At 32.7% G+C, this 13,905-nt stretch overlaps 1 protein-coding gene across 1 annotated transcript in view; it reads left to right on the forward strand.

Moving 5' to 3' along the window:
• LOC139977792 (guanylate cyclase soluble subunit beta-2-like) overlaps window positions 1-13,905 on the forward strand; it is a 25,920-nt gene continuing 12,015 nt past the window's right edge. The window contains exons 1-3 of the mRNA XM_071987429.1: window positions 1-127; window positions 11,707-11,780; window positions 12,635-12,729. Of these exons, the coding sequence (XP_071843530.1) occupies window positions 125-127; window positions 11,707-11,780; window positions 12,635-12,729 (172 nt within the window). The 5' untranslated portion in view covers window positions 1-124. The remainder of the gene's footprint in view (window positions 128-11,706; window positions 11,781-12,634; window positions 12,730-13,905) is intronic.

The following is a 13,905-nucleotide window of genomic DNA, read 5'->3' on the forward strand; positions in this document are numbered from 1 at the left end:
ATAATATCTGTCTACATGTTGGTATGCTTCATCAAAATTGTACGATTTGACAGCCATGGTGATAGTTAAAATGGGGTGACGACAACATTAAACGTTACGTAATGAGACAACTAAAGGTGAAAATATGGTAAGTTTTTGTTTTGTTTTTATTTTTTAAGAATTTTATTCTGTATTGTTTCGTTGTGACTACATTAAACGTTATATAAAGATGAAACTGAATCATTACTTTCAGTGGTTTTCATTTCATATAGTTTCTTTTTGCCACTTATCATCCGATCTCTGTTTTATAGTTTATTTTGTACGATTGTCCATGTACCATCGGTTGGTTAGCATGTGATATTATTGTGTATAGTTTGAATTGTGTATTGTATAGTATTGTATTGTATAGTATTGTATAGTATTGTGTATATTTTGAATATCAACATGAATACGATGGCAGCGGTTCAATATGTTCGTATGTCCATTCATACACAAACATACAAACATGCGCAAGCCGTGAGATAAAACAATTAAAGATAAAAATCCATTATCTTTTATGGTCATCCGATTGAAATATAAACGGCAACATAGATAATACTCAATTTCCATACATCTATATATTTTTCTTTGTTGGCTTATCCTTCTTTTTTTTCAAATTTGGATTTTCATTAATACTGGGTATATTAAAATATCCAATTTTGGAAACTCCAAGTAAATAAGAGAATAATGTATGAAATTGGATCGTGGAGGAAATTTATTATTATTTTTAATACTTCTATATTTTCTATCACTACATAATGTGTAGATAATTAAATGTAATTTTAAGAACAGCATATGTTTTGTATCATTGGCTGATAATATAATTGTCGTTTAAACTATAATGGCACACGCATACAGTATGTTTGTATATTTTGAGCATGGTTTGAATAATTCTTACCCCTCGTGTAAAAAAAGTATGATTTGAATACATAATTAAAAATACGGTTCATAATATTTATTAATCCCATTGAGCAGCTGTTTTGATAATACGATGTTGAAACATAAATTTGTACATATTCAAGTTAGTAAACGAGAAGTTATGAGCCAGAGCGATATGTTAATTTGATGCCAGTGGCATAGGCCTCTGGGGCTCATGTCTTCATAACAAGTGTGTTGGATTTAAAAAAAATGCTACCGTGGCCTATTTGAGCGGTATATTGAAAATATGTCACTTTTATGTCCAATATCTACTTTTGTAATCTGTACGAATTCGTGTTTTTCATCGAAATAGTGAACTTTCATGTCAAACAGATTGACTTTTAGTGGAATTTCTCAGAAAACCAAAAAATGATAATAAGACGTATTAAGAGGTATCTATGAAAGGGAAAAGTATATTTGATATCCTGGAACTGCTTTTAAGCTAATGCAATTGATCCAGCTGAATGGTTTAGCGCTGTCGTGGAATGCATTCCTATGAAAGTATGCGATTTTGCCGTTGTGTGCCGTTATCACTCTGCAACTGTCGATAATTTTCGACCCCATTTTAGGAAAGGAAACGTTTACCAAAAAAATTACCCAACTTGAGGTATGGTCGTTTTAACATAAACAATTGTAATCGTGTTAATAGTTTAAAATTGTTTGTATACACTTATTGACAGGAAAAGAGATAAAATACACACATATTTAACGTTGTATAGGTATTTTAAGTGACCACAGACACATCACATTGTATCATATAGGCCTAAATGAACTAACCATCATTCGCAGCAAATAACTGTTCGATACTATGCAACAATGGAATCGACGTGGGCACTGTTCTCCTCCAGTTGTTAGTATTGATAACGGTCAATTTGTTTTATTTCATAACATCAACATAAACAAATCTGTTGCTAGCATTTTCTAAATTTGATTTATTAGAGTGGGAAAAATTGGTTAATTGTGCAGACAGTTCAATGGTTTAGACAAACAATATCGAGCAATAAGTTGCAAATTTCATCGTTGCTGTTGTTTATAGAAAATTAAAGTGTCGAGTAAAAGTTGCGTTAACATACTTAAGGTAGTCGCATGCAGGGCTTCAAATATGTTAATCACACATTGGCATTCTCTCAGTCCCTTGGAGAAAAACACGGTTTAAAATGATGCACGGAAGAGTTAACTTAAATAATTAATAAATCGGCATTGATAGAAGGACATTTTTCTTGACACAGCGCTATAAGCTTTACCTTAAGAATTTACTAATAAATATAATAATAATAAATATTACATCATCATTTGTTTTTAACATGCGTGGATTAAGTATAAAACTGCATGTGTGTATAATACATATATGTGTATAATACATATGTGCGTATATATATATGTGTCTATAATACATATGTATATATGATATATATAATATAATATATATAATATGTATATAAAATAATATATATAACAATATATACAAGAATATATATAATATATATATACATATAATATATATGTTTGTATAACATATGTGTGTATAGAATATATATGCGTATAATACATATATACATATACATACCGTATATACATATATACTTAGAAACATATGTTGCGTACAAACTTCGTTTGTTCTTGTTATTTAGGCAGTTGAAACAGTGCAGGATTTAACGAACCTTTGATTGAATAATGCTATACTTGTGGACTGAGAATATTTGCATCCAGTATCTCTCACCGAGGTTAACCAAAGTGCCCAGAGCCGCAAGCTAATAATTTGCAGTGATTTCCCACCGAATTGAGCCTACATAGCTTTTATTGAAATCAGAATGAGCCTCGAGCAATCACTCCACGGATCGACTATAAATTATACAAACATTAGGCAGAAAAATATTAATTCTGCAACGATGTGCATTATTTTGTTTCATCAAACGTTGAAAGATGACAATATATTAGAATTTGGTGAATAGGTTTATAAATTACCATTGCTTTAACATATTTGACATCCGGCATGATGTTGCCTCGTTTACAGCTATCTGTTTAAACTCAACCATTTTAGTATCATGCGAAACTAAACGATTTATCGGGTAATATAAAATTCCAGCTTAGGACTATCCGAATAATAGCTAAACATGATCATTATAATGATTGCGGTTAATAAGACTAATGAGGCATTACCAAAACTTGATGAGACTTCTCAATCAGTGTATAGATAATACTCTCAGGTTAAGCACCAATATTAGGCTATGCGTTTTCATCACGCACGTTCTAAACTGTTCGATTAATCATTTCTTTCTATTCAACTCTTCCCATATCCATAACTCCTAGTAAATAGTCAAATGAGGAATGAATAAGAATTCACATTTTAACAAACGTCAACGAGAAACAAAGTTGTTTTTTAGTGGCAAGGTTTGTTAATGATCATCAATTGGTACAACCAGGCAGGCCTGACGAGACTGGGGAGGGGGTGGGAGGGGGGAAGGGTTGAGGTAAGGGATCAGTACCCGCGGTTAATTACAGGTCCGAGGTTATAATCGGAAAAAACGAATCACGTATTATCATTTTTAGAAACAATTTCCTCGTTGGTTCACGCATATAGCATAAATTTATTTGAAGACCTCATAAAGTGGGCCTAATAATATAATTCTCTACAGAATACCACTGTCACTACGTTGTTGAAAATTGAAGCAACTGTACAAATTCGATAAGCAATATAACAATCTTCTATCTCGTTATGGGCCGTATGCATTATATATACAGATAAAATATGAAATCGTTTAGTACATATAAAAGTTGAGGCTAATGCTTTGAAGATGGAGAGACAGCGCTCTTTCAAAATATAACCCACACTCAACCACGGACCTGCGGGTTGATTTATCCTCTATGTGTTCATGTCGTGCGTTTGACCAGCCAATACTCATAACTAGTACAGTAACTACTGTTCATGTTCCACAACCGTGCATCAGTAACTACTGCGCTGTCTTCGTAACACGGTAACATGTGTTACAGGTGGCACAGTAATTACTGCAGGTTTTTTCTTACTGCAAGTTTAAAAGAAAAATAATAATAAAATTTAAAATTTAAAAAAAAAAATTAAAAAATATTATTAGTATTTTTTTCAATTACTGCAAATTTTGCACATGTCGGACTCGTAGTTCAACGTGTAACAGCTTTCCAGTAATTACTGTGCCAACTGTAACACATGTTACCGTATTGCGAACACAGTTCAGTAGTTACTGATGCACGGTTGTGGAACATGAACAGTAGTTACTGTACTAGCTATGAGTGAGTATCGGGTGGTTTGACAGGTATTTGATTGCCCATGGAAACAAAAGTATGATTACCCTTCCCAAGGGAATACTGAATACTTGCACAGTCTAGAGAAACTGTCATGCAAATTACACCCTTATAAACATAGCCTTAGTCGACAACCTCTATAATTAACCGGCCTCTCAGATCAAAACTACTGAAAATAACAATCGACAGTATCATCTATCGTAAGCGGTTTGTGAATCTTTGGTTTTGAGCGTTAGCTAAATACTTTGGTTGAGTAGATATATTTATACTTTCCTATAAAATTCCTCTCTACAGTTAAAGACTCCCTCTCATTCTGTACCAATAAATAGGCATTACTTGACATGTAGCCTACACTTATATAGCCCATACTTATAATAACACTGAGGAGTGTTAGCTCAGTGGTTCACGCCGATGCCTTCCAATCATAAGGTCCCCAGTTCGAGTCATGCACTCCAAGATTAATGTATGTCGTCCAGTTACAGAGCTGTTGAAAATTGACAATTCATAATCATGGGACGTGAAATATCAATATAAGAGACTGACTTCGGTCAGCTTGCGGCTTTGATAAGCCAAAGAGGCTGCTTCGCGAGTTCCTGCTTGCAGGAGGATCTACAATACATACATACATACACCCACACATACATACATACATACACCCATACATACATACATACATACATAGCCTGATACTTAAACGTGCAGTAGGCTTTTTAATAAAAGCAGTCGTGACGCAATATAAGTCCACTCTCTAAAGCCCAACATGCTAACATCTCCAATTTTTGTTATATATTCATTGCATATGTTGTCACATAACATCAATGTCGAAACCACTGAAAATAAGTCGTTGGGTCCTAAGTGTCTGAAAAGCCTCATTATACATCTCAATATAATAACGCACAATTACCAATCTTGACTTCTACAATCATTTCTATGAGTTTTGATTAATTCCTTTCCATCACAGCTTATGAATCATGTTTTTATTTTCGACAGAAATTAGCTCCTCTTTGCAAAGAATAAATAAACATAAAGTTTGTTGGTCAATACGTCAACGAGCGGAGCTTTGTGTGTAAATACCGTTAGTAAGACTCAAAGCGCATGCGCTGGTATTCGTGTTTTTGACTGACGTTTAATACTTTAAACTTATGCTCTATACACCAGACGTTGCATCAATGAACATTGCTACATACAATGGGCATAAACTGTACCACTGGCAATGTGTATCGCTCTTTTCCTAGGAATCACTAACCTTAATAATTAACATATAGGAAATGGTTTGATCGAATCACGTGTCGGAACAAATCGAGCCTTATGAAGTTGAAGGGTTGAAACTTTTATATAAACTGCCAGAATTATACATGTAGGTTATTGCTAAGACGATGAACATCTGAATTCTTCGTGTCTTAATTAATAGTCATCGTGTGATATCACCCAGTTAGGACTTTTTGTTATGGAAGTGATTCATAGCACTTGCGACAGCATGGGCAAAAGGAATATCCTGTTTCATAATAATGGGTAGGAAATATTCACACTGTCAGTACAAGTGCTTTGAAGCATGATATGGTAGGACAGTGTAGAGTGGTACTAGCATTAGAATCAGATAAAGGCTAGGAACTGTTCATACTGTCCATAGGAGCGCTTTTAAGCATCACATGATAGGACAGTATACAGTGGTATTAGCATTAGATTAAGAAACGGATAAAGGTTAGGAACTTTTCATACTGTCGGTGGGAGTGCTTTGGGCATGAAACGAGAAATCAATAAAGAGCGGTATTAGAATATAGCCCCAACAGACTGGGTGTACACAGTGTATCATGAATATTCAGTAGGAGTAGCAGGGTAAACTCTCGATTAGTGTATAGTATGTGTAGTAGTTGAAACATTATTATATAAATATCTCTCCAATCGTCTAATACCTTTAGCAAGAAACTTTTTTCCCCAAAGATCTTCAAAGACTGGCAGACTATATGGGACATTTATTATGTATAGGGAAAAGTTTCATATAGTTTGACGAAAATTTCATCTTAATATTTTATTCCTATTATTCTCAACATGCTTGTCTGCAATATATATATATATATATATATATATATATATATATATATATATATATATATATATATATATATATATATATATATATATATATATATATATATATATAAATATATATATATATATATATAAATATATATATATATATATATATTGTGTTTTACTTATACAAGATATAGATGTTACTAAATGTAATATAATGTATTGTACGACGGTAGTTGTTTGACATAATATGAAGGACGTCGTTGGCAAAATCTTCGTCATACCAAACAGACATAATCGGACAAGGTTAATATCACCGGTGGAGGGTGGAAGATATTTTATTCACTTTTTAATATTTTTTTATTAGCTCAAGACTTCGATTTGCTGATGACATCGGTATACACAATTAATTAAGCTGAGCATATTCGCATTGCTTCTATTAACTCTAGCAAACGTATATTCATCTTCATATAAACAATGAAAATAATAAATTACCAAAGTAATAAACCTATTACCAAAACAATTACTTCCTAATGTCATATTTGACTGTTCCCTAGCTTCCTAACAGACTAGCTATATAAATGCGCGGTACATCAGGTATATGTTATTCATTCCATTCTTTGTACCAGTATACATTTACAGGAACTTTCTAAATAGGATGAATAACTTATACAATAAAGAACATCAACAATACAGATTAAAACATATACAAGTTGAAGAGATTAAGACAATAATAAACCCTTAAGTTCGTTACAATACTATCGAACAGCTACAATTAAGGATCTAGAGAGTCATCCTGTACAAAAAGGGCTGCTCTGTAAATAAAAGAGTTCTTAAAGAGTATAATATTCTAAAACGTGGAGTTTCGTTTGGATTTCTTTGATTATAATTTCTTTTATTGCAAACAAAAACTAAGCCCCGAGCGTAGATAATGTCCCTTAACCATTAGCTTCAATATTTTTGGCAAGGTCTTACAAATTGATTCCTAACAGATTCATTGACATTATACACATGATTCTTGTACAGCCACGTCAATAGACGAGCGACTGACAGTGCTATATTCTATTCTTAGTAATATTCTGGCAGTCATTTTTGTTTACGACGTTTAAGCGACCACGAACGTGGGAGTAACCCGCAAGGGCTTATGGATTACAACTTTCAGGTCGTGTGGCTTCCAAATCAACATGTTAACTCAAATGTGGCATTTTTTTTTATCATTCAAGTGAAAACAAAGGTTGCCCGAGTCGTGGATGTAAAGACATCGTCTCAAAAAGAAAAAGAAACAAAAAGCAGACCAGAATTTTATCCAACATCTGTTTTAAAGAAGTCTTCCATTTTATAATACTTTCACTTCAATTAAATACCTCATTTCACTTATTGTGAAATCGTTAAAAGGACAATAACATTCTTCTACTCTGGTAAACAAAGCAAGAAGGAAAGCATAATTTCATTGTTGATCATCTTTTGCGATGTGTAATCTCAGTAATAGTTCGAAACTTTGCAATATGTATATGTTATAGAAACTCGCTGGCAGTAATAAAATCAATAAATAATTTCCGGTTTGGAGAAACTCAATTTTCATAAAACTATTTTGAGTCGGATTTTTGTGCTACTTTTGAGAAACGATGTCACTTAATTTTTTTTTTGGGGGGGGGGGGGGTACATCCTACGATATAATTAGTTGCTCTTACGGGGTCGGCTACAGAATAAGTCCTTGTATGCGAGTTTAGGCTAATAAATCCGACTGAAAGTACATTGCCTCTCGGTATCATAATGTTCTTGTTCGAAGACACATGTCTGAACAATGGTTGACGTGACGTCATCATGAAACAAAAGTTAGTCTTTTTTTGCTCCTTTTAATTAAAGTTGAACTTGATTCAAGGATATAGTCGTTGCAATAGCCGATATTGAAATTTAATTGTTTAATCTTTCTTTTCACCCAAATAAGTAATTTTAAATATTATTAAGCTGATTTCATTTTGAACCATTTCAACAATATGTAATGAAAACGGAATAAAGACAGAATTCTTGACCTGAAAACTTGACCACAAGCTCTAACGAGATTACTTAAGTATTATGATGCTTGTTCCCTTGGGATAAAATAGCAATATTACTTTCATAATTACCAATTAAAAATGACGGAATGAAATCAAAATAAAACAAATGAACAACAAAAGACATTTTATTCTGCAAGATACTGGGCAGGCATGCCTTACTTTTTGATATGAAATGACCTGAGAAGAACTTCAAGTTAATTTTCTTCAGTACTGTACTTGAATTTGTTTTTCGGAATGTATTGAGCATACGTAGGATCTAAGAGATAATTTAGAGAGAGAGCGAGAGAGAGGAGGGTGGGGGAGAAGTATATATAAAAACATTCAAACTAATTAACAAAACAATGCATGACAATAACTATATATATATATATATCTATATATATATGTATATATATAGATATATATATGTGTGTATATATATAAATGAAAATCGTAATGAGTTGGAAAATCAAGAACAGTGAAAAAACTTTCAGCCTCCACCGGGATTCGAACCACGGGCCTCCCGCTCTGTACGCGGACACCCTAACCACTAGGCTATGGACGCTGAATGTATGTCCAGAGGTTCGAAACCGGTAAGGAAGATCGTAATTCCACTGTAGACGTTTGTCACCTATATCGAACAATACTAGTTCTGTTTTTGGTGACATATTTTGCCCTACTCTAGAGATCAAACATGATGCTATCCAACTCGAAAATCATTTGTGATTCCTAAAGCCGGATCTCGAAAGAGATACTTTGAACAGACATATGTGTATATATATATATATAGCTACCATTGTATCATTTATTATACGGATATAAATGCAAACTCACTCAAAATATAACGTGTAGCCCTTCAGCCGTTAAGTTACTCTTTATTTAATATTTGAATCAATTTCATTCCATTACTATTTTCTCTATTTCCTTTACTCATATCTTCGACAGAATTTAATACAAAACTGAAGCTCCAGTTTTACACAAAATTTGTTTCAGTTACCCTACAAAAGTAATAAAGGTTTCAATAATTCTTCAATGAAAGCAAAAACTGATTTATCGAACTATTTCAAGCCATCTGGATCTGCAATAATAAATGCTGATCTACGCAAACAATGTAAGGCTTACAACAAACCATCAGATCGTTGTACCGAAATCAATTGAAGGTAAAACAAACGCACTTGCAACAGAAACAGTATAAAAAATAACTCCAAATAAAGTTTATATCCTGTCATTACTTTAATGTGTAATTTAGTAATTTAGCAGATCATATCGAGTCAAAAATATCGCAAAACCTAGAAAGTAAAAAACTTACACATTTTTGGACGAGTCCCTATCTAATCGTTGAATTTTGCCGTCTTCCTCCGAGGACGCTGTTTTATTGTTATATTTTATATTGTCTATCGACATTTATTTCACCACAAATCTCGAATTAACATTAATAAAATAGTAATGCATTTGCAAGATGTAATACAATTTAATTTTCTGACTTGACGAAAAAGTGGTTTGGAACTACAAGGGAATACGCCCTCGTTTTTCAATAATAAAATTGGACGAGAGGATGTTGATAACAAAATAGAAAATTAAGTAAACAAATGTAACAATAAAGAGACACAGAAGCAATTGAGACATATGTGTTTTCAGTCTTATCGCGGTGGAAGAAGTAAATATGAAAAACAAGAAGAAGAGTACATGTATGTGCGACAAGTTTTGTAGATTCGTAATGGAATTATTAAAAGATAAAGTACTTTTCCCTCTGTTAATAACACTGTCCAATTCTTTCTCCCAAGGGTTATTTAATAAGATGTTAGTCTATGCGATAACTGAAAAGCCTTATACGATGTGTACTTTCTTGTACGTAACCATCAAGAGAAAGATATTTTCATGCGTCATCAGTAATTGTTTTAATCTAATTCACATTGAAACGACCTTCCTTATGGTTTCTATATAATTACTTAAAGTCCCTTCTTTGTCCATTGCTTCAAACGTATAACTCTGACCTATATGTTTGATAAATTATTAACAATTATACCAGCAACAATTTTTGAGGTTCAACAATATTAACGCAAAAAAAAAAAAAAAATGGAAATGGAAATCTTACTCATATGCATGGAATTCATCATTGTTACAGTTATAGATCATACAGAGTTACACAGTATTAAATACTCGGTTTATTAAAAATACGATCAATACTTTTACCTTAATCACCGGCCGGAATGAGGTTATGATATTTCCTTATAAGGTAGAAATATTCTATATGTATACATACAACCATTTGCTTAATTAGTAAAAAGCAATTTATCATATTGTTTTAGCTACTTTGAGGGAATTTTCCAACATTCTTTATACAGCTACACATTAACGGAATTAAAATCTGCAGAGAGCTTTTAAATTGACCTTTATCAAAAGTGAAACACAAATATCATATTTATGTATAGCGTATATAATATTTGCAAGAAAAGAAACTACATGTGTATGTTTTGTATTCCCTCGACACATTTGGTGATTGTCAATAGAAGCCTATAGGCTTATATATATATATATGACTACCCATCGTAGTCAATTTGAGCACATTTTTTTTTCAAACGATCTATGGTAACCATTTGATTGAAAATTGATTCTTGTTAAAAAATGCTTTACAGGAAACTTTTCGGTCAATCTTTGAAAAGTTGAATAACATCGATGTGCAAGGTATTGATAATTTGTTACATTATTTCGTTGTGTTTGCAAAGTTTCAGTTGCGCTCCCGGTGTACATGGCTTGATCAGTTTGTACTATAAGGAGACAATCGTTAATCATTATAAACGTATGTGTGTTACAACACCATTGACATATGTTAGACCTGTCAGAAGATGCTACTGTGTAAAAAGTTCTAACAGACGAATTCATTACCCAAAGGCTGTTTCAACTAATGACCTGTTAGGAGTCCCTATGTTTGACTAGTATAACTAAACCTTGTAAAGATCAGTTCAAATTGTAGATTTTAACCTTTTTGTTATAAAATGTCATCCGTTTTCTGTTAAAAAGTGGACACAAGTATTGGCAAAACCCGCAGAGTAGTCTAGTTAGTTCAGTCAATCATTATGCGTAGGTATTTTGTTTGTAAGTCCTTCTCAGTAGCAACTGGTGATACATGCAACACATGTTCAAAAATGATAACCCACATTAGGTTAAACTGACGAAAGGGGTACACCCCTTAAACAGAACCGTGTGCGTTGTGACATTTTGTAAAAAAGGCGATTCTCATTGAAGTTTAGTTTTTGAACGTACTTCATTACCCTTACAGAAAAGTGCTTAGGTCTACACCTGCTACTGTGACATCACAAATCTGCTACGCCGTTTACTTTTTTGTATTGCTTGGCGTCGCAGATTGCTTTGTTCTTTACATTCTTTGCTGTAAATGTATCTTTCCGTTGACTTCACACAGTACGGGATTATCAACATATGTCTGAAAGATCTCATCGTGCAAAACTATGGTGAAGATACGTGGGACAAAATAAGGTAAATATGGATATTTATCTCAAACATTCTCTCTTTATTCAAATAAAAGGTTATATACAATGGCAGAGTTCTCCATTTTGAAAAGTTGATTTATTGTCTTATTTAAGGTGATTGTGGATGATCATAGACTCTCCCAGCCGTATCATTTTCGCCATACCACGTTTGAAGTACTTATAGCCTCGCTTCTTAGTACAATTTGACATGTTCGTGTTAGGCATGACAAAAAAGAATAATTTTGATGCCCAATTCCTAGCATGATATAATGTAATAAGAAATGCATCATTGGATGTCTTAAGAGTTAATACTGCATGATGTTTACTACTTATAATAATGAAGGTCATTCAGTCCTTTGTGTTACCCAATCAACTTCAAAATTAATGGAAAAAAAGCTAACAAGAAAATGGGAAAATAGAAACAATTATAGCACACTTGTAGATCTATACGCATTTATTTAAGATTCTTTGCATCGCTTTTGTCAACGTGGTACAGTTGAAATTTCTGTGCCTATATTATTTCTTCAAAGAGGGGAAAAATGTACAAAACCCATACGCTTGATCTCTTTTTCCATTCCCAGAGACACAGAGAGAAAGAGATATTCGACAATATCCAAGCCCGTTCTGTATTCTCTCCACATCTGATCATAATACTTCCATCACTTTTAACACATTCTTATAAGAGAGAAAAACCTGTATTATATCAAACCTGATTTTTCTTTGGTGCCTTAAGTTTCATGCGCATTCTCTCATGTCCAGAGAGAGAGAGAAAGTCATTCTTATCGAAATTTGTCATTTCACAGGTTTACAGAATTTTGCACACGTTTCTCAAAACCACGATTTCTTATTCTTTCTTGTCAGAGTTCGCTCCGGAATTGATGATAAGTTTATCAACTATGATAACTATAGCGATGACGTCACATACGATGCTGTTGATGCTATTGTTGAAGTGTTAGGTAGGTTGCGTGAGAAAAATAAGGAATGAGAAGGTCAACTCACCTTGCAAAATATCCCCCCCCAAAAAAAAAAAAAAAAATCGGTTGACCCCAAAGCAAGAACGACAATCATCGATAATAGTCACTGTAACACAACTAAGGAAAGAAAAATGATTATTGTAGAATTTGTCAATTATAGTGAAGATAACTTGTTGGTTGTAAACTATATATTTCGATATAAGGAAGATACAACAATACACGAAATAGAATAAGAGATAGCTAGCGTATGTAGTCAGGAAGAGGGACTTTTCCATGAAATTGATAAAATTCGATAACAGGAAAGGAAAGACTTAATGAAGAGAAGCCTTAGACGTTATGATGATTGGACTTGTCAAGGTATATTCAAATAATGATAACTATTTAACCGTAGTTATCATGGACAATTGAGTATGAAAATAATAATGATCAATTATAATTTTTTTCAGGAATGACAAGAAAGGAATTATCGCGATTACATTTCATATTATAACTAATGAACTTACTTACATTAGCTAACAAACAACTTGGATTTGAAAAAATGTGACCTCGAAATAAAATAAATTTAAATAGAAATCTCAATGGTCTTTCGTAGCAGTGAAACATATTTTTATATTTTTTCTCCATTTTTATTTCAATTTTTCTTCCAAATGGACTGCGAGTTAAGAAAGATCTTTAAAGACTAGTGCAGTACTTCATAATGACTTTGAAATTGAATTATGATGTTCAAAGATGTTATATGTGTTGTTTGAAAATAAATTCAAGTTGACTTCTTAATTTTGATACATTGTTTTTTATGTCTACCTTATTATTTATATCAGAGTATGTTATCTCATGTTAATAAGATTGGTCAAATGGTCAAAGCTGTTATGAAACCCTATACGAAGTATCGTCAGAGAACATAATATATGTTAGCTACGTGCATTTAAAAAAAATCAGTGGTATTAATGTATCGATGTACCGTTGAACTTCTAAGAATACGTATTCGTTACATATATGTGTCAATTTCAAAACATAAAGTTTCAAGAGTACCGAAAACGGTGTACTATCAACTTTGCACATGTTTATTTCAAACACAAAGTTTTGATTTGTACGTATGCATATCATGATGTAGCTGTCGACTACTATCAAAACAAACTGATTTTGGTTCATTGTTGATAT

This window comes from Apostichopus japonicus, chromosome 12, assembly GCF_037975245.1.
Source record: "Apostichopus japonicus isolate 1M-3 chromosome 12, ASM3797524v1, whole genome shotgun sequence".
Lineage (NCBI taxonomy): Eukaryota > Metazoa > Echinodermata > Holothuroidea > Aspidochirotida > Stichopodidae > Apostichopus > Apostichopus japonicus.